The 14,963-nt window shown below is 38.3% G+C and overlaps 1 protein-coding gene across 1 annotated transcript; it reads right to left on the reverse strand.

Annotated features, from left to right (window-relative positions):
- Positions 1-547: 547 nt before the first annotated feature.
- Positions 548-9,531, reverse strand: LOC105013829 (protein-serine O-palmitoleoyltransferase porcupine). The gene is made up of 13 exons (XM_010875633.3): positions 9,020-9,531; positions 7,722-7,883; positions 7,217-7,409; positions 7,057-7,100; positions 6,633-6,814; positions 6,238-6,368; positions 5,565-5,690; positions 3,952-4,052; positions 3,789-3,865; positions 3,578-3,641; positions 3,387-3,472; positions 3,099-3,209; positions 548-2,975 (listed from the first exon to the last, which is right to left on the reverse strand). The coding sequence occupies exons 2-13, from the start codon at positions 7,852-7,854 to the stop codon at positions 2,874-2,876; spliced, it is 1,350 nt and encodes a 449-aa protein (XP_010873935.1). The 5' UTR covers positions 7,855-7,883; positions 9,020-9,531; the 3' UTR covers positions 548-2,873.
- Between the last annotated feature and the right edge of the window lie 5,432 nt (positions 9,532-14,963).

A 14,963-nucleotide genomic window follows, 5' to 3' on the forward strand; every position in this document is an offset into this window, starting at 1 on the left:
GACTCTTTTACTAAGCACCATGCTGTTGCACCAGTCAACCTTAAATGAGCTCATGCCCAGAAAACGTGGCGGCACTTCTGGATCTTGTTTATATCTTGTTAATTCTTTGCAAGGTAGAGTTTTAACTTGCATTTGTGGATGCAACAACGTATTGTGTTCACAGACCATGGTTTTCGGAGGTGTGATTGAGCCCATGCAGTGATGTCTACTACAGAATCGTCTGATTTTAATGCAGTGCCATCTGAGAGTCAGAAGATCACGGCCATCCAATATTGGTTTTCTCCCAGAGATTTCTCAGGATTCTCTGAATCTTTTAATGATATTAGGTACCATCAATTATGAGATCCCCAAGCCCTTTGCTACTTTACATTGAGAAACATTATTCGTAAGTTGTTGCACTATTTGGCTACGCAGTCTTTCACAGAGTAGTAAACCCCTCCCCATCTTTACTTCTGAAAGACTCATCCTTTCTGGGACACTTTCTATGCCCAAACATGTTACTGACCGGTTGTCAATTAACCTAATAACTTGTGAGATGTTCCACCAATGATTTTAAAACCTGTACAAAAATGTTTCATTCAATCCAAAGATTTCAGGATGCACATCCAAATTGCCTCTACCTACTCCAGGACATCAGAGCACATAATACTGTATACAATTAACAAGACCAGAAAATGTGTAGAAAGGGTATGAATACTTTCCAAAGGCACTGTAGTTTAAATTACGCCCTGGCAGATCCGGCTTCTCTCTGACCTTTAGACCAGTAGTTCACAACAGTGGCCCCAAATAAGTTTACCCTATTCAAGTTATTGAGGGGCAGATCACTGTGCATCTCTAAATTATCATGACAAATCATTATTTACAATTCTCCACATAGAAGTTTTCAGAAACATTCAATATTGTTATTTAGAAAAATCATAACTGAAAACAATAAAAACTCAAAAATAAATGTTTTAGACACACATTTAATGTTTTCACTGTGTGCTAAAAATATGGGACCTTGTACCTTTTACAAAATGTAATACAACACTGGTCGAAATATAGAGACTAGGATGCATTTACATTTCTAAACGATAAAAAAAAATGTGGAGTACACAGTAGAGCCATACTAAAGGTTGACTGTCTAAGCAAAATGTAGCAGTGTAATTACAGTCACCTAAAAAAAAGTACATACACTCCCTGGAAAGTTGTAATTGTTCCAACATACTTAGATATTGGAGGAAAACACATTTACATTTGCAGACAAAGGTGTACCATTTTACCAATACATAAATGTTGTGTACCAGGTGTGCCAAAACAGGCAAATTATTGGAAAAATAATTAGAGTAATCAGGGAGGGTAGAGCCTTCCATAAAGAATAGGAACTTGGTCCTGTTTGGCCTTAACCATATGGATGTGTGTTAACACAATGCCAAAAAAACTACTATTCGAGGCCCTCAGAAGAAAGATTGTTGATGCCTATGTTACAAAGCCATTTCCAAGCAATTGGAAATACATAATTCCACGGGTTGACAGATCATCTACAAATGAAGAAAATTCCAGTTTACTGCCAATCTACATAGAATAGGTAATCTCACCAAATTCAGCCTAAGAGCTGACCGAAAAATGCCCATATTGTAGTCTTGAAGTACCCTAGGGTCACATCAAGATTTCTGCAAGTCTCTCTTGCCACAATCAACATCAAAGTCCAAGATTCAAAAGTCAGAAAGAGACTGCACAAACGTGGCCCACATGGGAGGAAGAAGCCTATGCTACAAAATAAAGAAAAATATCAAGACACAAGTAATGTTTGCTGGACACCACCTGTGTAAAGACCAACACTACTGGAACAATGTGCTCCAGACAGATGAGTCAAAGGTGGAGTTGTTTGGCTGTAATGCCAGACAAAACACTGCCCTTAAACAGAGGAACCTCATACCAACTGTAAAACATGGAGGAGGTGGAATTTTGGTTTGGGGCTGATTTGCTGCCTCACAACCTGTTCAACTTGCCCTCATTGAGACAACCATTAATTTCATATTCTAACAAATAACGTTTGAGCGGAATGTGAGGCTATTTGTTAAAAAGCGGACGCTGAACCAAAAATGGATTTTGCTAAAGACAATGATCCAAAATACACAAGCAAAAGAATGTCTAAATTCAGATTTCAATCATATCAAAATGCTTTTGGGGGACTTGCAGCAGGCTGTGCATGCAAAAAAATCCTAAAACATAATAAAGGTGAAGCAGTACTGCAGTGTAGGCAAAAATCCCCAGGTTATGTAAGAGACTAATAGTGACAAGAAACAGATACATTAAGCAATTTCATCCAAAGGGGGCAACACCACATATTGAGGCTAGGGGTGTAAATCTTTTTTTCTACACTATGACATAAAAATGTTGTTGATTTTATTTTTTATGAATAAATGATTGTAAAGTATAATCTTTAAATGTCATTTATTAAATTAGTTTACCTTTATCTGTCAGTAGTGTTGAGATTAAGTGGAGATTAAATATCCTTAAATCCAAATGTTTTTGAAAAAATTATACTATCAAGGCTGTGTAATTATATTTTCACATGACTGTATTCCAACAATGATTGCGTGTGATCAAACTACCAAGCCCTGCAAAGGAACAGTAACCACAACAGATGCCACTAAAACACTTTCAGCATACTGATGGTTCTCAGTTTTAACAGTGTGATACATCCTAGATATGAACAAGTGTGTGACTGTCATGGAGTGTAAAAATGGTCCAGGCTCCTCATTCCAATGCGTCCATCAAGTCTGAGCCAACAGTCAGAGCCAACAGTCAGAGCCAACGACAGCAGGTAAGATGACCAATCAATTCAATCCTTTTTTTGGGTGATAATTTCCAACCTTTGTCCAATGAGCTCAAAGGAGGAGACGATAAAATAGCCAGCAGCCAAACACCAGCCAGTGGCTGGCCCAGCCCAACTCGGACCACTTCTGAATGGTGTGGTTGGCCGCATAACCCTGAGGATGAGGACAGTTGTGAATTAGTTTTTACAAGGTAATACCATTTTGTAGACCACTTTATTTTTATGCTCTCCAACAACTGACCCCAGTCAGCAATAGCAGATAATTTGTGAGATGTACCTCCTCCGCAGCCAAGTTGTCTATATCAGCATCAAACATGGAGCCCAGGTATGTCAGGTGGAAGATGGCCATGGCACTGAAGGCCAGGTTGATCCCATAAACCCAAAGATCCTACAAAGGTGGGACAGATCATTCACAACATCAAGGCTGTGGTCTAAACTTAGGTCTGTGGTTTCTATTGGCTGAAATGCATCCAAGTAGTATTGGGTAGTTGATACCTAGTTGATACCTTAAGAATACAAAATAAAACATGACTGTTAAAAAGTCCTGAATTTGACAAGCATGTACCTTCTTGTGCTGATGATGGCAATCAGTAGAACAACGTTTGGACAGAATACAGGCACTAAAGATGGCTGCCAGCCTCTTCCTCAGAACTGCCAGAGGATGACAAGACAAAGCAAAACCAGTAGAGCCTTTGAAACAATACTCACGTGAAACAAGCAAATGAGAAAACCTGATAGGCAGTTAGGGAGCTTTACCATGTTCCACATAGGTTATGAAGCCCAGCGACAGCAGCACTGCCCCAAGATGGAAGCTAAAGCCCTAGAGGTAACAAAATGGTATATTGGCAGCAGATCTAGACATGAAGCAGATCCAGCAACACAGGGTTTAGGCAGGGGAATGCTCTAAATCAGATAATATCATACCAGAACAGTATTAAAGTGTACTGTTGATCTGGTCTAAACTCACATGTAACAGAGCACTGGCTGTGTAAGTCACAATGACGGCAGGAAAGGTGCCAAGTTTCATAGCACTTTTGAAAACATCTAGCAGGGAAAGACACAGTCAACATCTAAGAAATAACGTTGTGTGGTTAAATCTGTCTATGGTACAATGAAGGTCTAATACTTACATGTGTTGAGCCAGCGAGACATTGGAACGTTCCAGGAGGTCACTACCAGGACCATGGACCTGGGCAACTCAACATTGAGTGGCTTAACTACTTTCAGATCCCTTAAGACAAATAAGATACATGCACAGATATTGTTAAATGCCCATACAATTATTTTTACAGGACCCACTTAGTCTGATATTACAATTGGTATGTACAGTGGCTCTCATACTGTAAGTATTCACCCCCTTGGACATTTTCACATTTAATTGGGTTACAACATGAAATCAAAATAGATTTAATTAGTTAATACTTTGGCTACAGATCAACACAAAAGTCCACAATGTCAAAGTGAAATTGTTTATGAATGAAAAACAGTAAAAAAATTAAAAAGAAATATCTGATTGCATAAGTATTCACAACCTTTAATCAATATTAAGTTACAAGGTTACTTTGGCGGCAATTACAGCCATGAGTCCATTTGGAAGTCTCTAACTGCTTTCCACACCAGTATACTGACATTTGACCATTCTTTGCAAACTGGCCACAAAGCTCCATCAGGCGGTAGAATCGTCTTTCACTTGGTCTCAAGAGCCTCCCATATGCTTTCTTGATTTGATGTGAACAATCAATTTGATGTGAACAATCAATTTATGAACAATGGCTTTCTTTTGTGAAGGACCTGGACAATTGTTTGTCAACTAAATGTACTTCCGGTGGCAGGAAAATGAACTTGAACGTGTATAAGTAGCCAGGGGTTGTTGAATTAATGTAGGAAAGTATCCCAAAGTAAATGCTCTACTGCTCTGAAGTTCATCTGATAATGTTAACAGAGCAAAGCAGAGTTGGGGGGGAGCAAGAAAAAAATATTTCATAGTGGTTAGCTAAGTTAAATATGTTTACAAGTAACAGTTAGAAGCGAGCATGACATGTTCAGTTAAAGCCATGAGCGAACACAATTTGTAAGAGACAACTTGTCTTTATTAGAGACTGAGGGGACCAAAAGAGCAGTTTGTCGACTGTGTACAAAATATTTTTTTGGTGTGTGAAATTATTCTCCGATACTATCAAAACTACCAAACGTGTTAAAAATGGAGATAAGAAATGTTTTTTGATTTTGTACCGAATAGAAATCGAAGCATTGGTTCTCGTGACATCCTTAAAACAATTTGGTACAAGGAGATATTCAATCAAAATTCCTCTTCCTCTACCAGAAATCTTGCAGCAGATCAATGATTCAAAGCATTCCTTCAGATCCCCACAGAAACAGCTACTGATGACAACATTTAAATTTTTGCTATGTAAAACCCGATTGATGAGCTGAAAATTAGAGTCCACAAAGCAAAGACTCTGAAGGATGTGGAGAGATTCTGCATCAATGAATGATATCAGATTACTTGCTCTGTGTTCTCCCACCTCATCAATCATTATAGGAGACTCAAACAAATTAGTGAATGCAGGCATGCTAAACACAGCAACAGGTTTCTTAAAATAATACAGTAAATTCATTAATGATTTTTAAAAATGTACTCAGCACAGAATTTGAAAAATACGGAATACGGAATAATACGGAATTATAGACACAATTAAAAAGTACAATGTATTTAATCATAGATCATGTAAATTGAACTCACCATTTGACATTGTCCTTGTCTTCAGTAAAACCTGCTCCTGCCAGCAAAGCAGTACTTTCGCTAAGATGGCCCACAAAGTAGTTACTGAAGTGGAAGGATACAGCATTCTCATAGGCGTGTAGCCAACTGCCAGGAAAATAGACAACAGCTAAAAGATACAATTTATAGCTTTTCCTCATTCAGCAAAAATGCCAGAAATGACAAATGGTACTCAGCTATCGCCAGGTAACTATAGCAAAGCCATGATTAAAAAGTTGTTTACCACACCATCTGGTGTAAAAAAAAAAAATTCTAAACAGACAATCAGGCAAAATTATTTCCTGAGGAAATTTTTCTGAACTGTTTTTTTTATTTGGATCCATATAAATGCATATTTCTTTGGGATAGCTAAAATAAATTGTCTAACACTACTTTTCACTGCACCAATTAAAAAAGGTTGACATTGCCAACTGATTACATCACTTAAGATTATTTTTTTTAGATTTTTTATTTAATGAAAATAAGGTCACAGGCTACAAGGACTACGATTACTACTAGGGACTGTCTAATGAGTTTTGTTGTGTGCTCTTTATCACAATAACATTTACCTAGCATTTGTGCCTCCTGGAAGCAGAGAAAGAAAAATAAATGGAAATTACTATGAATTAGAACAGAGATGGAATCGTGCACTTACATGCGCAGTCCTTTGCTCCCATGGATTGGAATGAAATAAGGGAAGAGGTATGGGGCAATGCAGTTGGATATAACCAAGCACACCTGACATTTCACCCAGCTTACTGAAAATCTCTGGAGCCAAGACAAACTCTGGAGGACATGAAACCATGTTAGGAAATGACAGTGGTGCTGGTTTTAGCATGCATCCATCTATCCATCAATCAATGCATCAATCCAAGGCCCAGTTTATGAGCTCTTTAAGCAGATTATTCCTCTGTAATAATGCAAATGCAATAAAAAAATTTTTTATGAAAACGAAAGTTTCTGCATAGAACGCATAGAAAGTTTCTATTCATATCAGCTTTCATTCAAGATGTTGACTGTGAACAGCATCTCTCTTCAGCTGTGGCTTACCAGCTTGTGACTCTCAATGGCCTCCTTGTAGCTTGAGTAGCTGATCCAGGGCCCAAAGATGACCGTGCCCACAAAGACAATGTAGCCTGTGAACTCAAGAGGACTGGGCAATGCAAGAACAGTGCCTCTATCCAGGTCAAACGCTAGAGAGATGGCCTTCATAGCCACCACCATCTGAGAACCTGAAGAAAAAAAGCGGAGATAGTAGGTAAAACCTTCACTAAAACCTTCAATAAAATGCAGCAGCAGGGTGTCTGTGCCTAAATCCACACAATCATGCTAATGTCTCAAACAGCTTTGACATTAATTAATTCAACAATTTGTTAAATCTATTCAAGCAGGTTATGTAAATGTAATACCTCAAATGCCGGAAAATAAACTCAGACATGGTGACAAATATTATTTATCTGGGCGTAAAATTTACCTCGCATTTTATGCCAGGTCACGCTGTCAATCATATGCAGCTCTCTGATAAAAATAATAATAAGTGAAACCAGTTACGTAGTCAATGGTGCAAGCACTAATACCTAGGATACAGCATTCAATAGCAATGGACATCATTATTTTAATATATTATTCATTACCCCATGAGTAGATAGATGAGGATGGTGGCGGAGAGGAAGATCCCTCGGCTGCTGGAGTTGCGGTTGAGGAACAGGACAGTGTAGCAGAGTAGACTGAGTAGTAAGACCCAGACCATTGACTGCTCAAAGAACAGGTAGAGAGCATATAGACCAGCTGCCACTGAGCCCAGATGTTTCAGAGAGGACGAGAGACCTTGTGGGGAAGGGAAATTACTACAGATACACCACGCAGACATCCAAGGCTTTGGTAGGAATTCCAGTACTTATAATCCTGTTTGGCTTCATGGAAAAGTATAAATGTCTGGATTTAGTCATGGTGTTGCAATCCCCTGCCCAGACATTGCATGTGTCAATCAATAGTTGTGCACTGCTAAGTGGGCTAGTGCTATTTGGGATTTTTTTTAGGTGTTGGGCACATCATCTGTGTTATTATCAGGATATACAACAGAGGAATACAAAATACCCATTAAATAATTGTATGGGGTAAGTATCCAAGTGAACTCACCCAGCCTGCAGAGCAGGCAGAAGAGCAAGCAAAGGAGCAACAGCTGCCAGACCTGTTCCACTCCCTGCTGGGCTGTAGGGAGAACACAACTCTCCCCTAACTCCTTGAAGAACTCCATCCTGCTGAACTCCATGATGTTGCCTCACCGCTCCCTAGATGACTCTGGAGTGGAGAAACATCAGAATCAATGAAGGGGTCAGTGAGTGATGCAATGTTCTGACTGTGAAAATTTTTTGAACAGTACTCTGGTTCTGAAAGTCTGGAATGATGCTGAAACGGAACTCAAATCTGACGTGCAACTTCCATGTTTTCAGGGGGAAAGAATTTAACAAATGTTTAGACTGGAGTTCTGATCACAGCTAGTCAGTTCTCTTCCTGTTTCACAATTACATTTAAGTAATTCTGCAGTCTTTCTTATGCAGAGCTGGTCCAATTCATGAGTGCATATTTTCATAGTTTTTGTAACGGCCCCCCAAGGGCATCAAATCCATAACACTAGCATTGCGCGGACCATGCTCTACCAACCGAGCTACACCGAACAGAACCAAAAGAGGAGGGGCCTACCTGAATATGCTCACAAGGTTTGGCAAATACTGTTCTGCTTTGCGCGATGAATACACGTATTTGTTCTTTCGGATCAAACCTTCAACAACGTAAAACGAACTGAACGTACCCTCAGCTATTTAAGCCACAATTAAATGGCATAATATTAAGGAACGGTTCATAAGATCTAATTGTCAATTACAATTCCTTGGCTTTAAAAAAAATGCATTATGAGATGGGAGGACTGAGTCTAATTGGACGTAACACCATGACCGGGTAGTATATCATATAAAATGTGAAGTAAATGTCAGTTACAAATGTGGAAGGGTCAAGAGTTTCTCTACAACTCGGTCTTTTGAACGAAGTTTTGTCCTGGTATGTTATATGCTGGCAGTCAGTAGCGGCTAGTTTTTGTAAACGCACAGTTTACAAAAATGCCCAACTTGCTCGAACGTATCCTTTCTTCAATACAATGAGGTAGTGATGTAGAGGTAGCTAGACTGTGTAAGCTGCAGTAACCCATTGAAAAATAGCGGCTAGCTAAGCTATCTAAGTTGGCTAGCAGAGATTTATTCGTGCCTACTCAGCCAAATTCCAATAAAATGTACAACTGAACAAAAGTTGACAAAAACGCGAATACAACCTATCTTTCAAATTAACGAGTTACTCATTAACATGGATAGTTTTTACAACAGCTAATAAAACGTGCAGACGCACACACTGTAATGCTAGCTAGCTAGCTAGCCAGATCTCACCTGAAAAGTTTTCACTTATCTGATTCTTGTCCTATTCGTCTTGTACTAATAAACTGGCCAATGTCCGAGATCCCTCGTCTCCTACTGTAAATTGAGATGTTTAAGAATTCATATCTTCATTTAGGAAAATAAAAACTCGTGCAAAGCACCTTACAAGACATTGGTACTGGATTTCGAAATATAATCATTTAACATAAAAACTGGTTACATTGTCCACCAGGGGACAGTGCAGTGTGTCACAATTCATAGAGAACAGCAACATAATATATATTTTAAGTAACAAAACTAGCATGTCATTGGTAACGTGTAATGTCCAAAGCACTCTTTCTGTAGCTGTAGACCGGTTTTAAACAGTATTTCATTGCTCGTCTATCAGGAACCTCATCTCCCAGAGGCCTTTTTACTGCCACCTACTGGGTGGTATCTAAGGTATCTCTCCAACTGTAACTCTCTAACTTTTGTAGCCGATTGTAGCTGACACCAATCCAACTTTCCGATGTTCACTCTATTCTAATTGTAATAAAGCCTGTCCCTTTAAATGGTCTGATGACATCAGAGTAATACAACATGTTGAGTACTTAACATTAATAAGTTAATCACCTGGCACTTGTTGTAAACACAGCTCTGGTTTAGAACACACTTATCTATACTCTGTGTTTCTTAATCAAGGTTCTCCAAAGTTGAACAATACCTTTGTCATTAATATACTCCATATCATTTGTTTCTGTGCTAATTTAAGTATCTAATGTAGCCATGCTTGCCTATGTTTTATCGTTGTATGGAATACCTGCATGTGAGTCTATTGTCTTCTGATTCTTCTTATTCTAATTTGAGGCATTTCACTGTTGTACTTAGTTATTGATAAGCTTTCTGGTTTGTTTGTATTTATTTAATTTGGCTCATGTTTGAATTATTATTGCATGCTTTACCACTAATATTCAACTGCAATAATAAAGAACACAAACCCAAGGGACTGGGTTTGTGTCTCTCTAACAGGAGTACAATCTCAATAACTACTCAGTGTTTGATCATCTAACAATACGGTATGCATTTGCTTGAAATAGGTAATCAAACATAAATCTTGAAACGTTCACATAGAGACACCAAACCAACATCCTACAACCTACTGCATATGCCAGATGTATACAGTCCTAACTAGGCTCAACCCAACCCCCAACACATCCACAGAAATAGCAATTACGTTAGTCCTAGCTTGTCTAAATATCACCCTGGGTTCGAGATGCCAACCCTGATTTAACACTGACCCGGAGCAGAACCATGCACTGGTCTAGGGATACAGATTTGGGGATGGTGTTGGGATAGAGGTTCTATTTTAAAGTACACATAGCTGTAAGGAATATTGTGAGTGCCGTATCTTTTTGACAGTACCCCCTCTCTTGTCTGCATTGAGGACAATGCACTCTTTTGTCATTTTCTGTACACTCTTTTTACTTAATTTGTTAACAATTACATACTTCCATCACAGTTTTTAGTTTTCTGTTGAACAATTACTCTTCAGGGGACAAACAATGTTTCAGTGGAGCATAAATATACACAACCATGTTTCAGTGGATTGTACATTAATATAACCATGTTTCTTTGGAGTATACATTTATATGACCATGTTTCAGTGGATTGTACATTTATATAACCATATTTATTTGGAGTATATGTTTATATGACCATGTTTCAGTGGATTGTACATTTATATAACTATGTTTCTTTGGAGTATACGTTTATATGACCATGTTTCAGTGGATTGTACATTTATATAACCATGTCTCTTTGGAGTATACGTTTATATGACCATGTTTCAGTGGATTGTACATTTATAAAACCATGTTTCTTTGGAGTATATGTTTATATGACCATGTTTCAGTGGATTGAACATTTATATAACCATGTTTCTTTGGGGTATACATTTATATGACCATGTTTCAGTGGATCTATGCCTACTCCTTTGCCTTTAATTTCCAACTTCAGATAACTTATGGGATTGATTTGGACATAATATGGATACTGTAGCACATTGATTTGGAGATTTAGGACCTATGTAGGTTTAAAACAATATACAAAACACAGTATATTCAGCTTGTGGTGCCCCGAAACACATGATAAAAATACATAATATGGCTTAACATATAGTCATCCCCAAAAAAGTATTTCAGAAGTTTGTTTTGAAGTCCACATGTTATGTCTGAGAGGCAGCGGACAATATAGACCGTTTTGATACAATGTGTCAAAAAAATATATATATTTTTTTTGTAGCAGATGTACTAAAGATGCTTCCTGGGATGTTTGCAAATAGATCTACCATGTTCTGCTTTTTGTAGAATATGTTGTTTATATGTGCATTATCTCTAATTATTAATAATTATTAGACCTCCATAATCCATGAAATTCAAAGTTTAATAGCAAGTGGTTGATAATTTGGTGAACATACATAACAATTTTTTTGTGATTTTAATCACTGAGAAAAATACACAGAAATACTTTGCCATGAATTATAATCCTACTTGTATCAGCATAAAAGCCTTTAACCAGACTTTTCCCCCAAAAAACCTGAATAAGCTACAAAATTGTTCATATAGACTGACACTTGTTTTCATTCATTTTTATGCACAGAACTGGTGGTCATTCCAAAATATAAATGTAAATTGTAGATTTCATTCGCAGATAATCTGTTTTACATTATTCACCCTGAGCTGCTATTAATTGATTGAATGTTGCATAATTGAATATAAATAATGTACACAAGTTTTTGGACATACACATATATCTTTGCTTAAAACAATTGTTACACCACCAGCCTATGAAACAATAATAAACAATATTTGTGGTACGGCAAAGATGCAGGGCAAAGATATCTGTAAATTCTTAATTTGAAAAATTATATTACACTGTTAGCTGCAGTCGTAAAAAAATAGTCATAATAAAATTAATCTTAACCAAGAGGGGAAAAAAACCAAAACACTCAAGGATTCCCCTTTGGTCTCCTCTTTCCTTTAAGCCATGGGCAGTTTTCCTAAATTTTTCTCAGGAGAAATTCACCAAGCCTTCTGTCCTAATGCCCAGGGCCAGTCCTCTTCTCTCTCTTTCCTCTTTCTTCTTGTTCTAGGAGCATATGTCACTAAGACTGGGCAGTGCTCTACTAATTAGAGGCTCCTATTGTGGCAGGTTTCTCTTTTCAGTGCAGTAGTAGTGTTTGTTATAATTGTGTTGGATGGGGAATGGTGCAAGGCTTGCTGAGCTGGCAGAAGGTTTTTATAGGACTCTTAATGAGTTTACCTCCAGGTGGTTGGCTCTGTAGACCCACTCCTTTGCACGTTTGTTTGTTCTGCACTGAGGACAGTCCCTGAAGAGGTCCACATTTCACCTTAACCTCCTCTTTTCTTGTGTGAGAATTTTGTCAGTGAGCATTAATATTGCACATTGTCAAGAAATGTTGTAATGAACAATTCAAATATAAACAGATATAATTAATGTATATCTTGAGATTACAATATATCTTTAAAACTGCTGCTCATGATTCAGTATGTAATAAATAATGTGTAATATGTATGTGATAAATGATAGGGTGCACAGCTCTGGAAAAAATTTTGAGACCAATGCTCCACTTTTTCTTTCCTTTCCAAAAATGTTGAAAAGGAAAGTTTTGAGTGAGGAACGGAAGCGTTCAGTTTGCAGTGGTCTCTTAATTTTAACCCTTCTGTTTCCTCTCTCAAACCCTTCCTTTCCAACTTTTTTGGAAGGAAAGACAAATGTGCAGTGGTCTCTTAATTTTTTCCAGAGCTGTATAGTATGTAATAAATACTATGTTAGCTATACATTATGGGAAGGATAACATGCAGGCCATACAGTATGTTATAAATAGTAAGTGTCATGCAGTATGTGATCAATAATAAGTAGGTCATACAGTGTGTGATTATTAAGGTTGTTTAATTGAGTTGCTTTATGTTGGCAGCATCTCTCTCACCCCTTGGGAGAAAAGCATGTGTGGCACATACAACTCCAGTAAATAATCAAGCAGCCCTTTCATTATCTTCAAAATGTCAGGCTAGTCCCAACACCTGCTTCCATGGGAGGAGAAAGAGAAGGATCCCCTGGGTCACGACCTGAAGTCAGGGGTCAAAGGGTGACCAGCGCGGCTGCATCATCGTGACACTTCTCTCAGCTCGACCAGAGCATGACCTGGAAGTGTAGCCCAGTTCTTCCAGCAATATTGGAGAGGTGTCCTTTTTCCAATGACCTTCAGGGGTCAAACCAAAGCAAAATCAGCATCAGAAAATTCAGAGAAAAGAGAAATAACATCAGAAGATATTGTCATTTATTGTACATTGTATATATTATGAAATACATAATTGTGTTTCAAAAACATTCATTTGTCAAATTGCAATCTGCTCTCCTGTAGACCTAAACATTGCTCCACGCATTGTATGACTGATTTTAAATGAAACATTTGTGTGCCATATTGTTTCGTTGTGTAAAACAGGTGAACATGCACATGGAAAATGTGTCTTTATTTTTACCAATATCATAATCAATACACAAATGCCATTTGCAAGGATTTGGCTTCACTGGGCAGCCACAGAAAGCAAGCAGACAGCTGCTTATGATGTCACACAATTTACCTTTTAGTGACTATGGGGGAATCTGTACATCCTCTCTAGTTATTTACATACAGATGCCAACTCAGCCCAGCTAGTTAGATGGAGGGGGAGTCTGGTTGGGGGTGGATCAGCACTCCCTGGTTACCAAGATACGAGAACCTTCTGGCCCATACAACCAGTCATTTGGCCCTGTGCCATGGCGACAGGAATGTGGTATTCAAATGACCATGGATACTTGGGAGGGTGGGCCTCTGTTAATCCATCTTTGAAGATGTCTGATCCAACAGTTCTAATGGCTGAGCTTAAGTAGTCTGCAGGTAGATTTCATATTTTTCCAAAAGCTTTCTTTTATTAAGGATGGGAAATGGGGGCTGCTGTATTTCCGTGAGGGGAGAAAACAAAAATTGGGACCAGAATGTGAGTGTGCTTAATTAAAGAGGTGTGAATGGGGGCGCAGAGTGGATTTGGGAAGGAGGGCTGAGCTGGCTGGGAGGGTGTATGAGGGCAGGTGGCATGCACATCTAGACTAGAGAAAAAGGCAAATTGTCTTATTGGGAGGGGTGTGTTGAGGGGTTGGAGTATGGGGCTCTGTTGGGAAGTTGAGAAATGAATGAAAAAATAGGAATACTGGCATGTAAAATTCACTCCCCCTTTAAGTGAACATATACTTTTTATCTGCTAAGCTTATTTTGCAGGGCAAGTCAGAATACTACCAGTCTTACATTTATAGCAGTTTATTAGCTCTATTACCACCAAATATGTAGTCGATATTTTAATATTTTATGTGAGATGCATTTTCAAGAACATAACATTTGCCATTACCACGCCGTATTTAAAACTTTTCCAGCTTTGAGTCATTTTATATGAATAAAAAAAAAATGTTTTACCAAAATACATACTTTTTAAATACACAGTATCCTTTTTGTATTTTTTATTTTAACTTTCGATATAGTATACTGACACTACTCTGAAGGGTGACAGCTGCGGCAAAGGGGGCCTTTTCCTCACTATTTACACACGCGCACATGCGCACACGCACGTACAAACATATATATATATATATATATATATATATGCGCACGCACAAACACACATACACACACACAGTTCTCATTAAGCAGCCTCATGCTCAATGGCCTGGAAATCATCCTGTTGGCTCCGCCCCAAAGTGTGAGCAGCCTTTGTTATTGTAATCAGGCTCTTACATTAGTGTGTGTGCAGGGGGGCATGTGTGTGTGTGCGTGTGTGTGCACGTGTGTGTGTGTTTGTGTGTCTGTGTGTGCAATGCAGCAGCACTCGGCGATCAGTTATCAAGCCTTCTCACTGCTCCATTC

The sequence above is a fragment of the Esox lucius genome, chromosome 12 (genome assembly GCF_011004845.1).
Source record: "Esox lucius isolate fEsoLuc1 chromosome 12, fEsoLuc1.pri, whole genome shotgun sequence".
Classification (NCBI taxonomy): Eukaryota; Metazoa; Chordata; class Actinopteri; order Esociformes; family Esocidae; genus Esox; species Esox lucius.

Bases quoted from the DNA above. Each gene is read 5' to 3' on its own strand.
- LOC105013829 (XM_010875633.3), bottom strand. From the start codon at position 7,854: ATGGAGTTCAGCAGGATGGAGTTCTTCAAGGAGTTAGGGGAGAGTTGT. The intron at 6,815-7,056 runs GTAAATTTTACG...TTTTTTCTTCAG, and splicing joins GACCTGGCATAAAATGCGAG to GTTCTCAGATGGTGGTGGCT. The intron at 3,210-3,386 runs GTACATGCTTGT...CCACCTTTGTAG, and splicing joins GCCATCATCAGCACAAGAAG to GATCTTTGGGTTTATGGGAT.